This window comes from Ruditapes philippinarum, unplaced genomic scaffold (assembly GCF_026571515.1).
Source record: "Ruditapes philippinarum isolate M1 unplaced genomic scaffold, ASM2657151v2 ctg1687_1_1_1_1, whole genome shotgun sequence".
NCBI lineage: Eukaryota > Metazoa > Mollusca > Bivalvia > Venerida > Veneridae > Ruditapes > Ruditapes philippinarum.
Window position 1 is genome coordinate 88,264 of NW_026862195.1, and position 22,943 is coordinate 111,206.

General features: G+C 32.7%; 1 protein-coding gene across 1 annotated transcript in view; it reads right to left on the reverse strand.

Moving 5' to 3' along the window:
- LOC132718233 (venom factor-like) overlaps window positions 1-22,943 on the reverse strand; it is a 109,051-nt gene that overhangs the window by 83,950 nt on the left and 2,158 nt on the right. The window contains exons 3-14 of the mRNA XM_060701881.1: window positions 22,023-22,083; window positions 18,666-18,863; window positions 18,339-18,412; window positions 12,880-13,011; window positions 12,579-12,621; window positions 11,897-11,984; window positions 11,088-11,190; window positions 6,972-7,226; window positions 5,814-5,984; window positions 5,478-5,570; window positions 5,029-5,097; window positions 77-274 (exon numbers count right to left, since the gene is read on the reverse strand). Coding sequence (XP_060557864.1) covers window positions 77-274; window positions 5,029-5,097; window positions 5,478-5,570; window positions 5,814-5,984; window positions 6,972-7,226; window positions 11,088-11,190; window positions 11,897-11,984; window positions 12,579-12,621; window positions 12,880-13,011; window positions 18,339-18,412; window positions 18,666-18,863; window positions 22,023-22,083 — 1,485 coding nt within the window. The remainder of the gene's footprint in view (window positions 1-76; window positions 275-5,028; window positions 5,098-5,477; window positions 5,571-5,813; window positions 5,985-6,971; window positions 7,227-11,087; window positions 11,191-11,896; window positions 11,985-12,578; window positions 12,622-12,879; window positions 13,012-18,338; window positions 18,413-18,665; window positions 18,864-22,022; window positions 22,084-22,943) is intronic.

The window sequence follows — 22,943 nt, forward strand, 5'->3', positions numbered from 1 at the left end:
TAATGAAATTACAATGAATATAGTAGGAGCGCCGACATCTGACCTAATATTTTTATACAAAAAGTATTATACCTACCCCATCAACGAGGCACCCCTTTTTAACAAAAAATTTGATTGAATCAGCAACAAGTTCTTGTGAGTTCTTGTCGACATAATATGCGAGAATTCGGCCGCTTGGAGAGACTTTTTCTTGGATTTCTTCTGTGATTTTTTCAGTTACCATTTTGTCGTTTTTTTTGAATAAGGTGTGTAGAATTTGCCCTTTTGAAATAACCTGTGTATCGTGGATTGAAAAAGAAAAAATATGTATACTTAATGTGTTCTTCTAAAACTATGTTACATTTCGGATTAAGTCGTAGCAATAAAACTATAAAAAAATGAATAGATTTGTCCACTTCGTTGATGGCTTAATTGTCAATAAAATGGCAACAACTGTGACATTTGTTATATTAGTTTTTACGCTTTGTCTGCATTAATGCGTCACTTTTCCTATATTCTATCTCAAAGGCATCATCGAAGCAAGACATCACAGGTAAAACAATGAAAAAATAATTTAAATAACAAATTTAAATGTTGAATTCTGCCTAAGCCGGTGCTACAGGTGTTGACGGTAGCCTGCAATAAACACTACTGTTCATTTAAGCTAAAACTTGCAAAGCTTGCAACATTTTCATTTTGGTCGTTTTGAGCGTTTGTGAATGATTTTAGAACCAAACTTTATAAATTTGCGAAAAGGGGAGGTAATTTAGGAGAAAAGATACTTGTGTTACTTGCTAATCACGTGGTATTTTTTCTGGTCATATAGTTTGTATGGGCATGAAACCATTTATAATGAAAAAAAATGTATATGTCCTCAATCTACAAAGAAGGGTAATCAAAGCTATACTCAAGTGTTTTTTTTTAATTGTATAAAAAGGATTTTGCAATATGCGGTTATAATTTGATAAGAAAGTAGTTAAAGTATGAAACTACTGATACAGATAAAAGTGAAGAAATATCCACAATGCCAAATTAGCTTTTCCGTTGCTTAAGTTTTAAGATTATTTCGTATAAAATGCAAAAGTTGTATAACTTGCTTATGGTGGCTGAGTTCGCAAATAATGGGCGCCAACACGCCGAATATGGGGCAACAATACAATATTTTTATCATCGTGTTGTCGCATTAAAACCTCGTTTCGGCGGTTTTATATTTTTGTCGTGATGTCGCATTTGAAGGGCACCGAAACGAACTAACGACGAAACGATAAAAGCAGTGAGAACAAAACGATAATTTACATTTTTGTCGTTATTTCGTTCTTTCGTGTTGTCGCCCCTTCAACAGTTTACTGCGAAAAGATGAAGTTACGGCATGGTAGAAATCAGCCATCGTCCCTGTTAGGCTGATTGCTTTTGTACTGATAAGAAAGTTTCTTATGTAACAATTTGTGTAAACGAACTTTTATAAAACAGGACATGTTTGTAAAACATGCATGACCCCCTTGTCAACATGTCGGAAGTTGCATGCATTGATGCTCTGAAATTGTTTTGCATACAAAGTCAATGTTAACTTGACATGTAAGCCTTCGACCAAAAAAAATCAAAAGCGGCCATACACTGCAAAGGATCATTGCTACTTTGAAGATTGATGGCAAATGGCTCAATGTTTTTCAAGTTATTGGGCGCAAACCGTTTTGTCATACAAGGTAAATCTGACCTTGAATTTCGACCCTGAGATCCAAAAATAAATAGGATAATGTCATGGCTAAGACTTATGCACAAGATTGAGGGCCAAGGGCCTGTGGTTGTCGGGTTATTTGTCGACCGTTTTGACATGCAAGGTCAATTTGACTTTGAACTTTCACCTCTTGACCCTAAAATCAATTGAAATCATGTTCTGTCAAAGGCCAATGCAACTATGAAGTGTAAGGATCGAAAGCCTATTGGTTGTTGAGTAATTGATCGGAATCCGATTTGATTAACATGGTCAATGTGGCATGACCTTTGACCCCTTTGACATCGTATTCTATAGAAGTAAATTACAGCCAAGACAAATTCACCTTTAAAATTTAGAGCCGAGGACACCTGGGTAGTTAAGTTGATGGTTGGAAAACATTTTGGCATACAAGGTCAAAATCAGAAGTGGATATCTACTGCCCAAGGGCCAATGGGTTATTACAAAGTTCAATATGACCTTGACCTTTAAACTCTCGACCCAAAATCTAAGTTTCCATTTACTGTTCAAACCAATATCCTTTATAAAAGCTTTTTTCAATGTTACAATTAGGAATATAACTTGGGCAAATAAACACAGATGACATATCAAACTACATATAACTTCGAGATGCTAAAACTGGAAGTGACTGGTCAGATATAGATGCAAAAAATTAATATGTAACCTTTCATAATTATGGTCGTTTATCAGTTAATGCATACATAAGAAAGCCATTGGTACAGGTACAACATGAAACGCTGGAATGACTCAGAGAGAGACGAATTAGAGCATAGAGCACTTTTTCTTGCGGCTGTATATGATTAACAGCAATGTTAATACCTCTTAAGTTATTTTAAGAATAAAACACGTGCTTCTTCTTTAAAGTGTAGGAAACGACGACCGGTTAGTAGGACCGTAGTAGTCTATGTCTAGGAAAAGTAAGTTTTATTTACCAAAATGTTCACACACGAAACGGTATTTCGTTTAAACCCAAATGGTCTTATAACCAAGAAATTCAAGATGGCGTCCAATATGGCCGCCAAAATTCCCCCAAAACACTAAATATCATTGCTTGGTCATTGTTTTTCAAGAATTTTAGTTGCTTTTGTCTATACATATACAAACGATAGAAAATTCATGTTTGATGTAAATAAATTGTTTTTTGGTTATTTTTATGGGAGAAATATGCAATATTTAAAAGAATATCATAAGCAATGTTTTAAAAATAAAATTTAAGACAAATTGTTATTTTCATAACAACAAATTTTAACGCTACTTGTGTGCAAAATTCAACTCAAACTCTTTATATTTATATCAATTTTAATGGTTATGGGCACTACTTTATTGATGTTATATGATTTTAAACGGGTGGGATATAATTTAACTCATCTAATGTTTAAGTCTCTATAATTGCACCTATTTCTGATAATTTGTTTTCATTTTTTTTTTGTATTTTACCCGATGTTGAATTATGTCGCACACTTTGCGATTTTTTTGCAAGTTAAACATGTTTTGATTCTTTGCAAATTTTTGTTATTTAATAAACCTATAAGAGTAAAGTTAAATTGAATCATTTTTCATTTGAGTATACTCCTGAATTTGTTTAAATAATAAGAAAAGTCCTTAAAATGTTTAATTTCATTGTTAACTCCATTCTTTTTTTCCCACCGCATGCTTTATATGCTTTTCTTGATTATTTTCCCGCCTCTTATATATAGTATATAAGCTTAGATGATTTAGCATACAAATCTGGAAACAAAATGATCCCTCGGAAGCATTAATGACAACAAAATAACATAAGAATAATTGCGGACTCGATTTGATTGAGTCTGTACATGAGGGATAATGAATAAGTGCGACATTCTTCACACGACCTAGCACCGGCTTGAAAGGTACTCCATTCTCAACACTTAGTAGTGCTGGCATCAATGATCCCGAAGGACCAGCAAAATATAACAACACTGACAAGTCAGAAATTCTTTAGGTTCTAAGTGTGTAACGTCTTCTTGAAACTATTATTGGATTAAAGTTAAAGTGATATATTTTAGATATTTAAAATTGTCAAGTCTGTGTGGTTATATTTAAAGATAAAAAAGATTTTTATATGAGTATAGTTAAAATTGATGTCTGTTAATAAATCATAAAAGTTTGGTATCATATTAAACTGTAAAACGTTTCTTTTGTGCAAGTTGTGTTTTAATTTCTTATATTACTAAGTAACTGTTATAACAAATAGTTATAACTAATACTTAGTAGTAACAAGCTGAATACAAAAGGTGAAATAAATTCATACACAGTTTCAGTGTGGTACATATATATAAAACTTTCAGTCTAGGAAACTTTATTTAAAAGAAAAAGAATCTCTACCACAACTTACTTGTTTTTTATCTGAAATACATATAATAGAAAGGGTGAAGTTAGCAAATATTCAACTTTTGACCAGTTTTTATGAATGGCATGGTAGCATACTATAAAAATATAACATTTTATAGAAATAAATATCTTACGTTAGAGAGAAACTTATTAAAAAATATGTATTATTCATTATCACCACAGTTTTTTTTCAAATGACATTCCTTATTGACCGAATGTGTAATAATAGTTGTCTACCCTTCACGACACTTTGCGATGTAATAATAGACCCACATCTACTGCAGAAGACATTGGTTAAAGAAGATGATGCTGTAAAAGGTTACATAACATAAATCCAACAAGGTGTTATTAATTATTATAATTACTGTTGTTGTTTTTTTTTTCATTATTATATGTACAAACCTAAATAAATTGAAGGTTTTAAATTAAGTACAGTCCCGCATTAATACTAAGAGAGTAGTCATAGTATTCTGACAGGCTTAGATTTGCCACTTATTCGAACCTATTTTGTTATATAAAAGTTACAGTTTCCAGACGTAGACTAGTTGACCTCCAAAACATGCATGAATTACTACTTCATTCCCTACACTATTAGCTTATCGAATGCTTTGACAATTATATAAACTTACTTTGACGTTTTGTATAGAAATTGATTTAAGGACGACAACGCTTTGAAGAGAACACATGACATACAAACAAACTTGGCAGAAACACATTAAGTCAAAGTGTCACCATATCTTATGCATTAGCACGGATGATAATTATTAACATATAGTCAAAAGTCATTCTTGCATTTTTGTACTGAGATATATTCCCTGTCATGTACTTTAATATGCATTGCTTTGAAAAATCTGGAAACAAAGTGAAAAGTCAATACTGATTTTTATCCTTTCTGTAATGAATAAGATAAGGCGATTTTTAAAGTTGTCTTTTATTTATTGTTAAACATGTATGACTTTACTTACAACGAAGAATATTCCGGTATAGTCAGATCCTTCTATGCTTGTGAACGCTCGCATTACCATATCTTCATTCTATTGAATTGAAAAAGGAATTAAACTTGGTTCCATTAAATGACTATGAAAGATTCTGAGGGTTATGATTTCGTTTTAGTCTCGCCAATTCTTTGCCAATACTCATATAATGAATTACAAAACTAATTCATTTACAATATTTTTCAATGAAGATGAACTGTGTTAATATTTAAAGCTAGTGTTTTATTAAAATCGTGAGCAATATACATGACATTTTCAATCAATATAATTGACAAGCTAAATATATATCAGTATTATTAATCACCTTTATCAATATTACTTTATACAAAATTCAACTGACAACTGAATCAATATAATTGATATTTAATTAATACAATTAAATAACTAGTGCTGACAATTTCTATAAGAATATGTCATACAATTATTGCATGCTCCACTTGGATTTGGTTCTTTCCGACATATGCTGTAATCTCAAATTCATCACTTTTATAGCTATCATCAGTTATTGATACCTGATAATGATAATAAGAGCACTAACAACAGCAAACAAAATAATGACGATAATGATGATTATTATAATTATTATCATTTACCATTAACGATTATGACTGAAATAGTGCACATAAAAACAATTTATTTTATTATTTAAATTATCTTGTTGGATAGAACTGTGTAAAAAAACATTTGATTAAAACTTCATTTATATTCTCCAATTATTTTACATCAGACTCAAAGAAAAAGATGTGAAGCCTTACCACGACCCTTATGATTTTCGTGCTGTTGCTCGTTTGAAAATTAAAACCAGCTTTTCCGTTGTCTTTAGTTACTGAAGTAGGTTTGATACTACTTTGATTGCCGTTTTCAAATATCTTTAGCTTGAGATTTTTCTTAGATGCCGGCTCTCCATTTGCGTATAACAAATCGACCTATAAACAATCATTATGTAAACGAGAAAACATATAAATACAACGACATATTCCGGTAGAACTCTTGTCAATAATGGCTATGGCTAAAAGAACAAGGAAATGTTATCTTATAGCTGAACTGAAGTTATACAAACATAAATGCAATTTTCAGGTTATTTTGTTGATTCAGTATATTACCCTTTTTGTAGACGGTAAGCGTAAATAAATATGCATAGCATTTGTAAGATTTGTTGATTAGCCGATTCTAATTAAGGATCCTGTATGTTGTTATTAAGGTTGTTACCACACTTTTATATATGTGTATAATTATGCTTCTAAAACAATTTTCAAACATCAAAGAATATGTAAATTATGTACTCCAAATATTTGTCTACATTATATGTAATCATTAAAATATGTGCATTTCATTTGTTTTTGAAAAATTCGACTTAGACTTTATAGTAAATAAAATTTTAATTACCTCCATTTGTTAAAATAAAAGTGTGAATTCGGTCATATCTTTACAAATAATGTAAATAATTGTTGGTAATATTGTTAAAAAGGACCTCCGTTATATGTCGTGGCGTGAAAGACTGAAACTGTAATTTAAAGACTTCGACGTTAAAGACATTATAGTTCGTATGATAATTGCTTTAATTATGTTTGATATTTGTTTATGGATAAAAATGAATTTTCTAATGAGTTATTTATTTAATCAATTGTTACGAAATTTATTTAATAAATTATAACTGTACTTCTTTTAATAGAGAAATAATTTATTTAATTATTCTATTCTATTATTTATTTGTTAAGGTTTTATCAGAAATGAATGTATTAGTTAATAACTATATAATTTGCCCTAGAAAATTGTTTAGTTTCTTTGTGGTCTTTGTGATGCAAGAAAATAAAAGACAGAAGCGCACACTCGAATGGTCGTTATCTGAAATCCTTTCAGCATTGATAAACATTTTAAGCGAATAATATCAATTTTCATGTTAACATAATAACCTTAAGAAAGTACTCCATTCCTGGTTGAAAATGAGTTCTTGATCTTGTAAACTTAAAAATATACGGTTTTGTAGCAAATATAGTCCCTTCGTTTTCTGCAGCTTCTTCTTTTCCGGTTACACTTTCATAGACTCTGCCAATCACTTCTAAACGACATCCATCTGGAAACTTTTTTTTCTTTAGTAAGGGAGTTTCGAGGATAGCTTTAACTGTGATCTTGAATTCTTTAATGCTTTCTGTTCTACTTGGTTCAAGCTTAAAAGAAAATAAATTGTTGAAATGTTTTTACAGGAGAGAGTTTTATATAATCTGTAAGTTTTGTACTCAATATTGAATGCAATTGATGTATTGTAATTTTGTTTGTAAACATGAAAAATGAAATAAGTATTGTTTAAAGCAAAAGGAAAATAATATTTCTATGTTCCCAAAAAAGTCCATTTTTTTGTTATTTGCTTGCATTTAAAATATATCAATAATTCATTATTTTAAGAATTAAAACTGTCAACATGTTACTTTTTTCGCATTTATATGCATGGATTGAAAATAGCACTAGCACATTATATCAATTTAGATACAGATGAAAGCAACAGACCAATGTTAAAACAAAACATAACAATAATAAAAAAAATAAACTATACAAACATAATTTCTGAGAATCAATTTAAAACATATATCATTTATTCAATATTTTATGATTTCTTGAACATTGATATACAGAAATGCTTATTATTGATAGGGATATTAAATGTTTGAACCATGTACATGTATCAGTCTGAAATATTTTCCCCTAATTAAAAATTGTGAGCCATTAATCCCTTATTTACTTTTCTTATTCCTCTTCCTTAAAACACTTTTTTGGCGTAAAACATGTAGACCAACTAGATGAGTAAATCTTAACAAACCGACTGAATATATGCAGATACATATGCGTGTGATTCAACTGACTGTATGCAAATCGTGTAAGCAAAATAGTCCATCAGAATGCCCTTGAGCTTGAAATATGTGTGAGCAAATTGAGTTAACCCAAATCATTTACCCCGACTAAATTAACCTTAGCTGTGTTAGCTGCCTACAACAATACAAACTGAAATAGAGCACACTTAACTATGAAAACTGTGTAAGAACTGAATCAAACCATGTGAGCCTATTTTATAAATGCAAATTATGAAGTCGACGAGAAAAAATGCAATTGTATTGGTAGACTAAATGACCCCAAACATTTAAGCCGCCTTAAACCACAATGACTTTGTAACCCGATAGCGTGATCACAATCTGTTAACATTTTTAAGGTCAATAAGGATTGTCAAAGGTTTCCGGGAGTCAAAGAAAGGTTAATCATCGTAAAATTACTAATGGGTCCCATATTTATTCACATTTCCTCTTGAGTAAATGAAGATGAGAATCTCCCTTAAAAGCAAGTGTTCCGAAAAAGTAACAGATGTTTAATTGTGATTGTGCTTTCCTGAAGCCTAACAAGTATTTATCTATTTTATGATCACATCCGTGTTATTTGTGCCGTGTGGCGGCTGTAAAAAGTCTCCCCGTACATTTAATCAATGATGTTATATTTTCGATCCTTGAAGATCGTTCAGCACGACATTATTGTTGTGCTTGTGGTATTTTTAGTTTCAACTTTTCGGCATTTTCTAGTTGGGTGGTTCCAATATTCCTACTTGAATAATGTTGAATCACCCTTAGGATATGTTGCCTGCTTTTTAAATTTGTCTTTTGACGTCTTATCTGTGATACGCAGGCTTCATAACCTCTGATCCCCTTTCAAAATTCCATTTTATTTAGTTCCGCCCATTGTTTTCTCGTTTAGGGCACACGCTTTTTATTACTTGGGGACCATACGCCGCTTTGCATGGAATGGCACCGAAGTGTCACATTGAAGGTTCCATGATAACCGCCGTATGAACACATCTGCGGATGTTTCTAAATTCAAAATTTTACTATTTCACGTTTAAATGTTGAATTCTGCTTAAGCCGGTGCTAGGGGGCGTGGACGGTAACTTGCAATTTCCAGTACTGTCCATGAACAGGCTCAATCAAACCGAGCCTGCAACATTTTCAATTTTGCCGTGTTGGGCTTTCTTTAGGGATTCTGTATTTATCTATTTCAATATGATGGATATGAAATTTCAGCTAAGCAATGGTATCATTAAGATTATTTAGGTTATTTATGCTCTAAACTGTATAAGGAAAAGGAAATGTGGTCCGATTTCATTCCATTTAAATGGAATCATTTCTGTTTAGGACAGATCTAGCATTTAGGGTATTTTTAGCTGTTTCTCGAATACCGGTGTTTTCATTGGCTTGTATATTCACATTGAAGGCTCCATGATAATCGCAATATGAACATATCTTCGGATGTTTCAAAATCTCAAATTTTACCAGTCCATGTTAAAAGTTGTATACTGCTTACGCCGGTGCTAGAGGGAGTGGACGGTAACTTGCACGTACCAGTACCGTTCATAAACAGACTCAATCGAAACGAGCCTGCAACATTTTCAATTTTGCAGTGTTTGGCTTTCTTTAGGGATTCTTATTTCTTTCTTTTTTATCGCCACATTAGCGTTGTTTGTGCAGTGTGAATGTAGTAAAATGTCGCTCCGTACATTCAATCAGGGATGTTATATTTGCAATCAACAAGACATTATTGTTGTGCTTGTGGTACTGTAGTTCTTTCCATTTGACTATTTTCTTGTATGGTGGTTCCAGTATTCCTCATTTGAATACTGTTGAATCACCATTAGGATATGTGGCGTGCTTTTTATATTTGTCTTTTGACGTCATATCTGTGATGTGCAGGCTTCATAACCTCTCATTCCCTTTCAAAATTTCATTTTATTTAGTTCTGCCCATTGTGTTTTCGTTTAGGGAACAAACATTTTATTTACTTGGGGACCATATGCCGCTTTAAATGGAATGGCACTAACGTATATCATTGGAGGTTCCATGATAACCAATATATGAAAACGTATACGAATGTTTCAAAATTTCAAATTTTACCATTTCATGTTAAATGTTGAATACTGCTTATGCTGGTGTAAGATGGCTTGGACGGTAACTTGCACTTACCAGTACCGTCCTTTAACAGGCTCAATCAAACCGAGTCTATAATTTAACTGGGAACCCATCGGTCATCTGCAGATCTGTCTTAAAGTTTTGATGAACTTCAATTTTTCTAATTTCAGATTTTCCCCGAATATTCTGTCTGCGGTCGTGATTAATTACGTCCTTAATGACGTAACTTTTTGTCGTCCTTCACGGTTGTTCTTCTGCACGATCTGTCAGAATCTTTCAGTCAACTCAAATATCAATGATCGATATACATTTGCATATCTGATTGTTCTTTTTGATAGCTTCAACATAAACGTCGCAGTCATTTCTAACTGGAAGCAAAACTCATAAGCGGTCCGCGTTGGTTTATTTCTGTCTAACGTAATTTTCAGTATTTTTTTTGATTGCGCCTAGTTAAGTGTAAACCTTTACACTTAAATTGCTATAACGTATGATAACTGGTACAATAACATCACCATTTTCCACCAATTAGCAGACAAGAACTTTCGCGCCTATCCTGCATTACAAACACTTAAGAGAATTGTTGAGAATTTACCCTACCAACAATTCAACATTAAATTTTGAGAGAAAAAAATGGTTCAGAACTTTTGATCAAATTATGGTCATTTTCAAGTGTTTGTTAAATTTTAATTGTCCGTTTGTTTGTTGTAGAGAAACGCTTAGAAGAAACGAAATTCATTCTCACAGGCGTCATAAAAATGATTTTACAAGCATAGCATTACCAAGCCTTGGCTTATGCGAATAACTTCCGTGGGAAAGGCAAGAGTATATGTAGAATTGAGAGGGAACTGTCTTAAGAAAGTTAACGCGTGGGCCATTAAACAATTGGAACGGGTCCATTTTCAATGTTGAAAATTAATAAAAATTCGTTGAAAAATGACCCATGGGTTAAATTTCAAAGAAGTTAAAATCAAATGTTACACCGGCTTACGCTGCATAAGCATACTTTTTGTTTATACAACCTGAAAAAAATTAAGTCTGAAAGCTAAATGAATATGAAAAATATATTATTTCAAGTTCCTTTAAACTTACCCGTAGTGAATTACTCTCTAGAAGGAATTCACTTATTCCATCTTGGTCAACTAAATTCAAAGTTATTTTTGCTTTTCCATCAACGGGCTTTCCATAGACATATCTATATATAAACATATCTGTACATTAAAACATCTGTACTAAAATATCTGCATAGAAAAATTTACATGTACTATGAAATTGTTGGTGTTTTCCAAAGTTTATGGTCTTTTTTATGAAAATAAACGTGTTTGTTATCAATCGAAAGGGTCTCTGTATTTCTAAAATTGAGTTTTACTTTTATCGCAAACATTTATTTCCTTCACAATTTATTAACATAACAACTGAAAGTTTACGTCGGAGCACGTTAAAATGTTTATATATTAACGTTTTAATTTAAACCAATATTGAATTAAATGAAATCGTCAATTTAGGAAAATGTGAGAAAATGTCAATGATATACATGTATATCTAAGTAATATAATTCTGAAATTCGACCTCATTGGAACATTAAATGGCTAAACAAACATGTTTTGATCAGTTACAATCAATAGCGTTGAATTGAGAAATAATGCACCTGTTGATAAATAGAATTTCGTGCACTCTTTCAATTTTAGCCACATACGAGTCGTGTATCCCTTGTTCTTTTTGTAATTTTCACAGAAATGATATTTGTGAGAATTTTGTATTGACTTTACGTGGTATATAGAAAACATATATCAATATTCATGACTTAACATTAAGTGATGATACTATTTTAATAATTACAGATGATTTTATATTTTAAAGCATTTAAAGAAACAGTTTTAGTTATCAGTAACTTTTCTTACCTGCCTTTTACAGTAATTGTTATATCGTCTGTGTCGGGTGTTATGTATGGAACATCAACATTTATAGTTACCCCAAACGTTGGAAGAACTAAAATGAGAATAAGGTCACAAGTTTTAATCAATTTCAAACAATGCTTTCATTACTTTTGTTTATGAAAATATAACAGATCTGATATACTAATAAAAAAACAATTCCCTCAGCTCCTTGTCTTCCTTTCTTTTCTTCGTTTCATAATATACATAATGATAAATAAATTTGCCTGTGCTTATTTTGTTACGGTTCAAAAGAAAAAACAGCAACAGACTTGAAAAAAAGAAGCAAATTATGAAATCATAAAAATTACAAGATACAAAATTACAAAAACGACCCAGTTGAATTATTGATTATACAATTGTAATATTTCCCCATACAATGTCCTAAATAACTTTAAGTAGAATATTATCACAAATTGTTGACTCGTTAGTAATTCAAGGAATTATTAGATACAATTCTAGATGCAGATTTTACCTATTGGTTAGGGTTATCAATATATTGAGAAGATTCAAGATATTTATTCAAGTTAAGAATTCTATTATTAAAAGAAATAATAAAGGGGACAGTTTTCGTGTAAAAAAATATATTTATAGAAAATCTGAGGTTCACAGTAAAAATCAGCTAAACGTTTATAAAATAAACACTTACCGTACTTTCTTACTTCAAAACGTGAATGAAACTGTGTTTCAAGCTGGTAAAATAAAGCAGTATTGATAAGACTCATTGAAAAGGGGGAAAGAAATAGTAATAAAATAATATACTAAAATATTTCGATCTTTATAAAGTGTGTTTTGAAAATGAATCACAATCGAAATTGAGCTAACAATTTACAGAATAAAGAATTATAGTTTTTAAAACCACCAAGAAACAATTATGCCTGATTCTTGTAGTAAGTTCTGAATAACTTTGTTGAATAGGAATTTACTACAAACGCTTACAAACATGTTACCTGTCCTCTATAAAAAGCTCTTGCAGTCCATATACCTGTATCTGCATACTCGGGCACTATAAAAATGTTTTCGTAGAAGCCGGTTTCACTGTGCTTTATTATTTTTCTTGCCACCGTGGCGTTTTTTGGACTCTGAACAGAAAGAAAGCAAACCGAATGTAAGCGTTTTAGAATACTTCTACGAAATGTATCTTTCTATCAACTTGAACAGTTTTACCGATTTCAAGCCAAACAAATTTAACACAAAGACGTCAGTTATGACATAAGGCAACCAGAAGTGTTAATATATTTCATGTTTATGTAACAACTCTTCCTTTAATACAAATGATATTCATTTTTATCATCTAATTACCAGGCGTTACAGTTATCTTTGGTCTTTTTTCTTATTAATTTTTGCTCAACGTGGACGGCGCGACAGTATTGTAGCTGTTTATCAAGCGTATATATGTATAAGACTGCTCAATATATAAGGAGTATGTACAAGAGTATTTCACCATTCTTCTCACGTCCCCTCAGTGCGAGCACGTCGCTAAGAAGGCACGGCGATTTGGCAGAAGATTTAAAGAACTCGTGATGATTAAAAGTAAAGAAAGATCAAATATTGTAGATGCGGACAAGCTGTAGATGTCCTGACTAAACCCGAGGGGGGAATGGACCCTAAAAGAAGGCAGGGGCGAGGAGGAAATCGTGTGTGCTTAAGTGCGTAAACCCAGTGCGCAGATAGAGGCGGCTTGAAAGGCAGACCCTTTGGTTGGTATCGACAGCCCTTTAAAGTGCTACCTCCTTTTTCATATTGTCTCAGATTACGGTACAGCTAGGTACAGAGACCTAATTTTGGCTCAAAATATTCATATCTCTGGCCTAAACTCTATGGAAATGGCATGGAGGTAAAATATCTTCAGTTTGAACTTCGAATGTTAACCCTTTAAGTACATGACAGATGGTATGTCCTGGGTCCGTACTCGACTGTGAATCTGCTTTTTGCGCCCTCACGGCTTAAGGACCCTCATTAAGCATAGACTAAAAACATAAGAATTTGACCACCGACCCCTCCTTCTTTATATAAATATATTATAATTATGTTTCATTAACGATATTAATTTATGTTGTTATAATGTTTTAATTTGGAAATTATCTATACTTCTTTTTACAGAATAAACAATTTTGTTGTCTTTTGATCTGGATCATGATCACAAGGCTGAATGATATGTTTGTGTGAGCTTTGTGGTTCTGACTATTTAGCTAATACCTTCATACTTGTGTGTTTGTTAAGACGTTATAACATACAGTGACTTCGAAGTACACGGAACCACAATATTAGGAATGTTTGAATCGGCAACGTGGGACTCTATATATCAAATATGTGCTGTCAATACTATTAAGCGTAGAGATACCTCTCACTAGTTTAAAGAGTTTTTAGTGCCGGCGTTATGTGCAGATTTATAGTAATGTATGATAATGTAATAATAAATAAGAGTGAACCTTGTGTAGCCACTCCTACATCGTCCTTCTAATTTAACTATTATCCTGAAGGAATATTTCGATACAGTTTTTTTTACAGATATGTTGTTTAATTACGTCACCAATGATGTTCAATATTAAATATATGTTACAGTTATAGTATACGGACCCAATTTATTCTGTAAAGAAAGACCCTCGATGGCTTGGATCTCTTTAATCAATAGCATCTCTTTCAAGTTAAATGTCTTTATAAAAAATAATAATTTTCTGCAAATTGAGACTGTGAAGTTGTTTCCGATATGATTCATGGTCTTTTTGAAAATACTCATTTGAATTTGACAAAATTGAATTATTTTTAGGCATACGAAATGCAGATTATGAAACAAATTTTTTGCTTTTATTTTGTAAGGAAGTATATATATTATTGTAAAATGAATTTAAAATGATCGTCTGTAGAGGTTGCTAAGCATTATATCAAGTACCAATACCAAATCGAGAGAGAAATACAAAAAATAATTAACAAAGTAGATATTTTTTAACAAACATTGGGATAGTTTGAAATATATTTTCATTTCATGATAAGTATGTGAGTGTGGACATTGTATTATTGACTATGTATTATTATGTATGAATATAATATGACTAGAAACAGTTTGCATTTATTAGACTACATGCTACAAAACTATATACAGAAACGTTAAGAGAGATTTTAGATTAATCACATGCATCTTTTATTTATTTATTTTCTAATGTTCCTTGTGTGTTTGTTCGTTTGATTTATTTATATGTGTGTGTATTTGTATGTATTTATCACACACCCGTGCCGATTTTGCGACTCCGAAAATATGGTATTGCACGGCCGTGCATAAATTTTGATGTGACGTCATTAGTGTTATGCAAAAATAGTGTAAAGACGCGCTAAATGTTAGCGTTAAATTATAGGCGCGTCAATGAAAAATAACTCTTATTTCACTTTAAATGGTCTTTATTTTAAGTATGTGATAAACAGAATATTAAATTCGTGTAAGTTCATTACTGAATTTATTGCAATCGTTGAATAAAATAATATTATGCTCGCCAGGGGTTGCGTTCATTGAACGCCGCCTTTCCTTGTTGATCTTGTTTATCATATTCTACACTCATTTAATATCCTCTATGTATGTTATATATATTTATCTGTATTCAAAATAAACGGGGTTACCCTTTCAGAGCCTCAAAAAATATTTCTGCAAATAAAATGTATGCAGTAGTTAATCTTTGCACTGTGAGATTATGTCTATACGAGTTCAAACCTCACGACAGCAATATGAACACCTTTTCTCTCAAAGTTTGGTTCTTGATCCATATTTTTACACTTTTCGTGTTGTTGTTGTTTTTCAATCGAAAAATGAGGCCCAAATAGGTGTCAGTGTCAAAATGAGTATATTTTCATATTAGGAGATAATTCACTTGACAAAAACATTTTAAGTAGAATTCAAGTACTAAATACTTGAATATATGAGGGCTGATTAATAAATTTGCTGAATTATCCTCTAAAAACCAAATTACTTTATTGAATTACATGAAAACTCGAAAAGAGGTAAACCAAATGTTTGCAATTACATTTCCATATTGCCTAATATATATCAAAATTGTCCTATGAATGCACCGTGTTATAGCAACCACTGCATTTTGAAGTATACATGATATAGTATAAATGTCACTGCGGGAAGAAAATAAAAGAAATTTGGCACTAACGCGTGTTATGTTAGTGTGACGTCTTGACGTCATTTCCTGTAATTTTAAAGATGATGTCTTGAAAGGTTGTTTCGCAGCAGCGTTAACCTCGATGTCTACCAAAAGATGAATAACGTCAGATGACGACATTGAATTACGCGCTGTCGTCAAGTTTTGTGTGGTACTGAAACTTTCACCGAGCGAAACTCTTAAAAAGATAGAAAATTCGGAAGCATTGCCTACTGGTGAAAAGACCTTTGTGTATAAATGACATGAGCGGTTTAGAGAAGGAAGAACGTCCGTGTATAATGACGAAAGAACTGGTCGGCCGACGTCTACAGTTACTGTTGGAAACACAGCCTTAGTGAAAGAATTACTGGAGGTTACATTGCGGCATAGCTGAACAACTATCTCTCTCTTATTATGCTGTGCATCGCATTCTTACAGAAGATCTGAACATGTCGAAAGTTGCCGCTCGCTGGGTACCCCGTATTCTGACGGAAGTCGACAGACAGAAGCGCGTGCAGTGTTCTCGAGAATTTCTCAAGCGTTATGAGGCACATGATGAAGTTTTTTTTGACAGGATCGTGTCCACGGACGAGACATGGCTGTACTATTACGATACCGAATCCATTTGGAAGTCACCTGACACACCTCCACCCAAAAAGGCTCGAGTTCAGCGAAGTGCCAAGATGGAAATGTATATATACTTCATTGATAGGCATGGGTTCCTGCTACAACACAAGGTGAGAAACGGATCAACCGTTAATGCAGAATATTATTCAAAGGTAAAAATAAAAATATATAACTGTTACTATTCTGTTATTTTAAAATTTTATATAAATACGTGTAGATCTGGCCGGTTCTAGTATTTAATAAATATTGTTTATTTAATTTTAGAAAATACATTTTTAATTTTTGCCGCAATGCAGTCGTTGTGCGTTATCAACTTTCAGATGCTTGGGACTTGGTACAAGCCTTGCGCCGGAAGCGACCTCAGTTAGACCTGAACGATGTTATTCTACACCATGATAATCTCCCCGCACACAGGGCTCACGACACAGAACTGGATAAAATAGAGAAAAACAGAATCCCTAAAGAAAGTTCAACACAACAAAATTGAAAATGTTGCAGGCTCGGTTTGATTGAGCCTGTTCATGGACGGTACTGGAAAGTGCAAGTTACCGTCCACGCCCCCTAGCACCGGCTTAAGCAGAATTCAACATTTAACACGAAAATGGTGAAATTTTGAATTTAGAAACATCCGCAGATGTGTTCATACGGCGGTTATCATGGAACCTTCAATGTGACACAGTAGTGCCATTCCATGAAAAGCGGCGTATGGTCCCCACGTAAAAGAATGCATTTGCCCTAAACGAGAAAACAATGGGAGGAACTTAACGAAATGGAATTTTGAAAGGGGATCTGAGGTTATAAAGCCTGCATATCACAGATAAGACGTCAAAAGCCAAATTTAAAAAGCAGGCAACACATCTAAAAGGGTGATTATACAGTATTCAAGTAGGAATACTGGAACCACCCAAGTTGAAATGGCCGAAAAGAAGATACAAAAGTACCAAATATCATGTATACACAACAATAATAAGCCTACTAGGGTTCAGTCCACTGCCACACCCACCGTACAGCCCAGACTTTGCTCCATTAGACTTCCGTCTGTTCCCCGATTTGAAGAAGGAACTGATGTGCCAACGATTTGAAACATAATTAGAGCAACGCACCAGGGTGCGCGAGATAGTTTCGTCGTTCAGTTCAGACAGGTTCAAAGTGACTTTTGACCAATGGATACACAGGCATAAGAAATGTGTCGCCACCCGGAGGTATTTACGTTGAAAAAGATCACTTCAAATACATGTATGTATTTACTACAGTGCCCTTTAAAATGATAGCACGTTGGCCTGCAAAATTCAATTAAGTGGAGATCACGATTTATGAATAACTAACTATAAGCGGGCAGTTAGTCATGATAGAACTACCAGTACTTCAGTCTTCGTGGTTGCAGTCTGTATAAATGGTAAATATGTAAATGATCATGTGTCGGATCCAGGCTGGCTAAACTATTAGACAGCGTATACTACAAATTTGATAGTTATTAAACCAATTACATATAATTAGAACAAGTACTTGCAAAACCTTGGTCTTTTAATAAGGAAACAATCATGTTTCTACGTTTGTGCTTGAATTAAGTATGTAGAAACGGAAAAAACAACTTCAACTTTGTCGCTGTACAGAAATAACCTTCGTGATAAATGCAAAATACTCACAATAATGTCCATGGCAACTTGCCAACCATCAACAGCCTTCATTGATTCGTCAAGTGCCAGCGCCCTTACTCTCACTGTAAATAAGACTTAGGTTTGCAGAATAAATGTATTTTACTTTAGATTCAGATAATTACAAACTTTTGAATTATTTGTTATGTAGGCCATATTTCTTCAGGGTCTTAAGTATTTTTCAGAATGTATCTTGTGAACATATATGCAGAAATTTATAACGTTTTTAAATTGCCTTAAGTTAATGTATAACATGGTATTCAACAAGAGATTGCAAAAATATAAAAGTTTGATACATATCTTACAATCTCCACCAACCTTTTTGCCGAGGTGTGTAAATAGGTTTGTCCGTCTGTACAATCAAATACCCAGTTCTATAACTAAGAACTATATCTCTACATTGACTCTTCCCATTCCACTGAGAACAAAGTTTAATCGTTCTAGGTTTTTCTTCTTCAATATCAGGGTCGAACAATGACGTAACGTTTGCTTCAACTGTTACATGTGATGGAGTTTCTAAAATGTTATTATGACATAAAACTTTGGCATTTCTCTATTTTGGCATTTGATATTCTGACAGCCTTATTAAGCCTAAAGTCACATGTTTATTTATATAAGAAGATTAAAAATATCATTTTTAGATTACACTCCAAATGATGTTTCTTTTTATTATAATTCAATTTTGATGAAACAACTTTAGCTAAAAGGCATCGTAAAAAATGTAATGTTTAGTCCAAAACGTTGATGTCATTTGCGTATTATTTGATGTAAAATCCAGAATGAGTGAATACGTTGTAGATATTTTTCATAATATTTAAATTAGATGAAATAAAACTAGTCTAAACACATTATTTATACGGTAATCATTTCATAATTTTACACATTATTTTGAAAATGTGAATTGCATGTGAAATGAATGTATGCTGAATAAATCATTTAAAGCTAAAAAAACTCAAAGTTATTGTTGCCGTGGTGTAATTTCGAGTTGTTCTCACTCTGTATTTTTAACATACAGATGGTAAATGTCTGTTACAAGTATAGGTTAGAGTGCATATTGGGTGTTCTTCGTAAATAAGAAAGCTAAAAAGGAGCGGAGCTTGCGAAGCGACTGTAGCTTTCTTATTTACGAAGAACATCCAATATGCACTCTAACCGGCTTAGTGCTCCGCCCATTTTTTTCCGCCCAACACACTGCGTGACGTCACACGATAGCCTAAATGTGTATAACCATATTTCGAAGAGGTAGCGGTACACATTTTCGGTTCACGTGTTTTGCATAGCTTATTCCCGCATTCTGTCTAGGTAAATCAGACAATATCACGGTGCATATCCATATCGGTACCCTCTTGGCGAAATATTCTTAAACGGTACCCTCTTTGAACATACACAGGTCATTCTCTGCTAAAACAAACCAGTGATGGATAACAATGCAGTAAAAATTCTTTGTAATTAGGAAAGGAGGTATGACAGGTAGAAAAGTTGTATACAACGGAACACTAGAATGTTTTATTTATGTGCTGATTTGTCATGTGCCCGATTTTCATGTACTGCAACTTCACAATAAGCTACAAAAAGTCGACATGTCTTGCCTCGCCCGTCACCTCGACATATTTTTTTGGGCTGAAATGAACCTGTAGCTTGATTATATATGCAGCATACATATTATTTATGTTCATATACATATCATCTTCGGACAAATGGCAGTATATTGTCAAAAATAAATGTAAAATTAATAAAAACACCCTACTTTCGGTTTTGCAGCGGCACGAGCTGTAATATTTACATAAAAAGTAAGAAATATTACATACATACATTTTTTGTACTTTTTTGGAATAAGTGAACTTTTTATTTGGAAATTATAAAATGATACTGGTCCCGTAAGTAATAAAACATTTTTACTGTTATTTTGCCTGTTTTCATTTAAATGAACCTCTTTTTTTAATTCTATGCCGTAGTGACGATATACATTATACATGTGCGTGTACGGAAAAAACATGATGCATAAATATTGATTAGTAGGTGTAAACTTTAAGATCTCTGCACATGCGTATATTTCACTTAAGCGCTCTTCGAAACTTAGCTCCGCCCACTTGCGTTTTATAATATAAAACGTCCAGTTTATATAAAATCTGTTCTATTAAGATTTAGTGCTCGCCAATTTTTTAAGCCAATCACCGACGAGGATTTTTCAAATTTTCAGGTTTCAAATCTTAATAGAACAGATTTTATATAAACTGGACGTTTTATATTATAAAACGCAAGTGGGCGGAGCTAAGTTTCGAAGAGCGCTTAAGTGAAATATACGCATGTGCAGAGATCTTGAATTTTACACCTACTAATCAATATTTATGCATCATGTTTTTTCCGTACACGCACATGTATAATGTATATCGTCACTACGGCATAGAATTAAAAAAAGAGGTTCATTTAAATGAAAACAGGCAAAATAACAGTAAAAATGTTTTATTACTTACGGGACCAGTATCATTTTATAATTTCCAAATAAAAAGTTCACTTATTCCAACAAAGTACAAAAAAATGTATGTATGTAATATTTCTTACTTTTTATGTAAATATTACAGCTCGTGCCGCTGCAAAACCGAAAGTAGGGTGTTTTTATTAATTTTACATTTATTTTTGACAATATACTGCCATTTGTCCGAAGATGATATGTATATGAACATAATCAATATGTATGCTGCATATATAATCAAGCTACAGGTTCATTTCAGCCCGAAAAATATGTCGAGGTGACGGGCGAGGCAAGACATGTCGACTTTTTGTAGCTTATTGTGAAGTTGCAGTACATGAAAATCGGGCACATGACAAATCAGCACATAAATAAAACATTCTAGTGTTCCGTGGTATACATCTTTTCTACCTGTCATACCTCCTTTCCTAATTACAAAGAATTTTTACTGCATTGTTATCCATCACTGGTTTGTTTTTAGCAGAGAATGACCTGTGTATGTTCAAAGAGGGTACCGTTTAAGAATATTTCGCCAAGAGGGTACCGATATGGATATGCTCCGTTATATTGTCTGATTTACCTAGACAGAATGCGGGAATAAGCTATGCAAAACACGTGAACCGAAAATGTGTACCGCTACCTCTTCGAAATATGGTTATACACATTTAGGCTATCGTGTGACGTCACGCAGTGTGTTGGGCGGGGAAAAAATGGGCGGAGCACTAAGCCGGTTAGAGTGCATATTGGATGTTCTTCGTAAATAAGAAAGCTACAGTCGCTTCGCAAGCTCCGCTCCTTTTTAGCTTTCTTATTTACGAAGAACACCCAATATGCACTCTAACCTATACTTGAAACCTGAAAATTTGAAAAATCCTCGTCGGTGATTGGCTTAAAAAAATTGGCGAGCACTAAGTAAAGAATAAAATAAAGATTTGTTGCTTTATGAATACTTGTAAAATAATCACCACATTATGCCTCAAAAACAAAAAAGTTTTTCCCGAAGCGATTTCGAGATGACTTATAATGCACATCGAGTGTAATAAACAAAAATAATCATGAATTTATAGCTGAACATCATCTTCTAAAATATGCCATTTTTGTTATCGATATACATGTATAATTCTCGTATTGTACAATCTTGAGGAACTTCTGACCTATACGATTTTAAGCAAAGCAAAACTCCTTCTTTGGAACTTTTGTCTTACCTTCATCAATGACAGTGACATCTTTCTGAGAAAACTTTTTTTCGCCATGTTGAAGCCAAATCTGCGGATAAACATGACACAAGTAAAATGAAATCTTGAAATGAAGGTAGCAATAAATGTATAGTTTTCAGACTTCAGAATTTTGAAATCAATGAGAACATATCTTTTATTTTAATGATATCATGTAGAATAGCATTTACAATCTTATCATACATGTTTGATATAGTTAGTGTTTATAAAACGTTTTTAAATGTACAAATAGTTCTAAATGTTGGCTTATAGGTAAAATATAAAAAAATTAAAATAACCTATAGTACGATTATATTTGAGATTATCTGTGTAACTAAAAGAGTAATGTTAAGCCACTGTACGCTTCTAGATTTGTGTTAATCCATATAAAAAAATTATTCTAATTAATGAAAAAACTGTCAAGTGTAAGAGTAAATGAAGTGAACGGTAATTGCTTGTAACTTACGAAAATGTGCAGGCGTTTGTAATAAAAATTAGCAATCGCAAATGCTCGTGCCTTTCCGTCAAATCGGAAAAGGACTTCCAACAAAATATAATGACTACACAGAACAGATTCAATATTTAGTTCTTATCTACGCTAAAACATTTAAGACGTAAACAGATATTATTTTAAAGTCAATGCTAGGATGTGTTGGCTTAAATTTTGTTTCATTATATTAGTTATCAATATAAAAGTAAAAATTATTTATATACTGATAATTATGTTTTAAGAAACCGGAAGTACAAAATGTATACATAATAATGACATTTCTTTTCGGATTTGGTTATTATTGTAAGCCAGTGCAAGGGGTAGCACGTGTAGTGGTTGCACATTTGGTTCAAGCTAGAAAATTGGTTGCAAACTTGACATAATGGCTACCGAGTCAAGAATATTTACAACACTCGCACGTA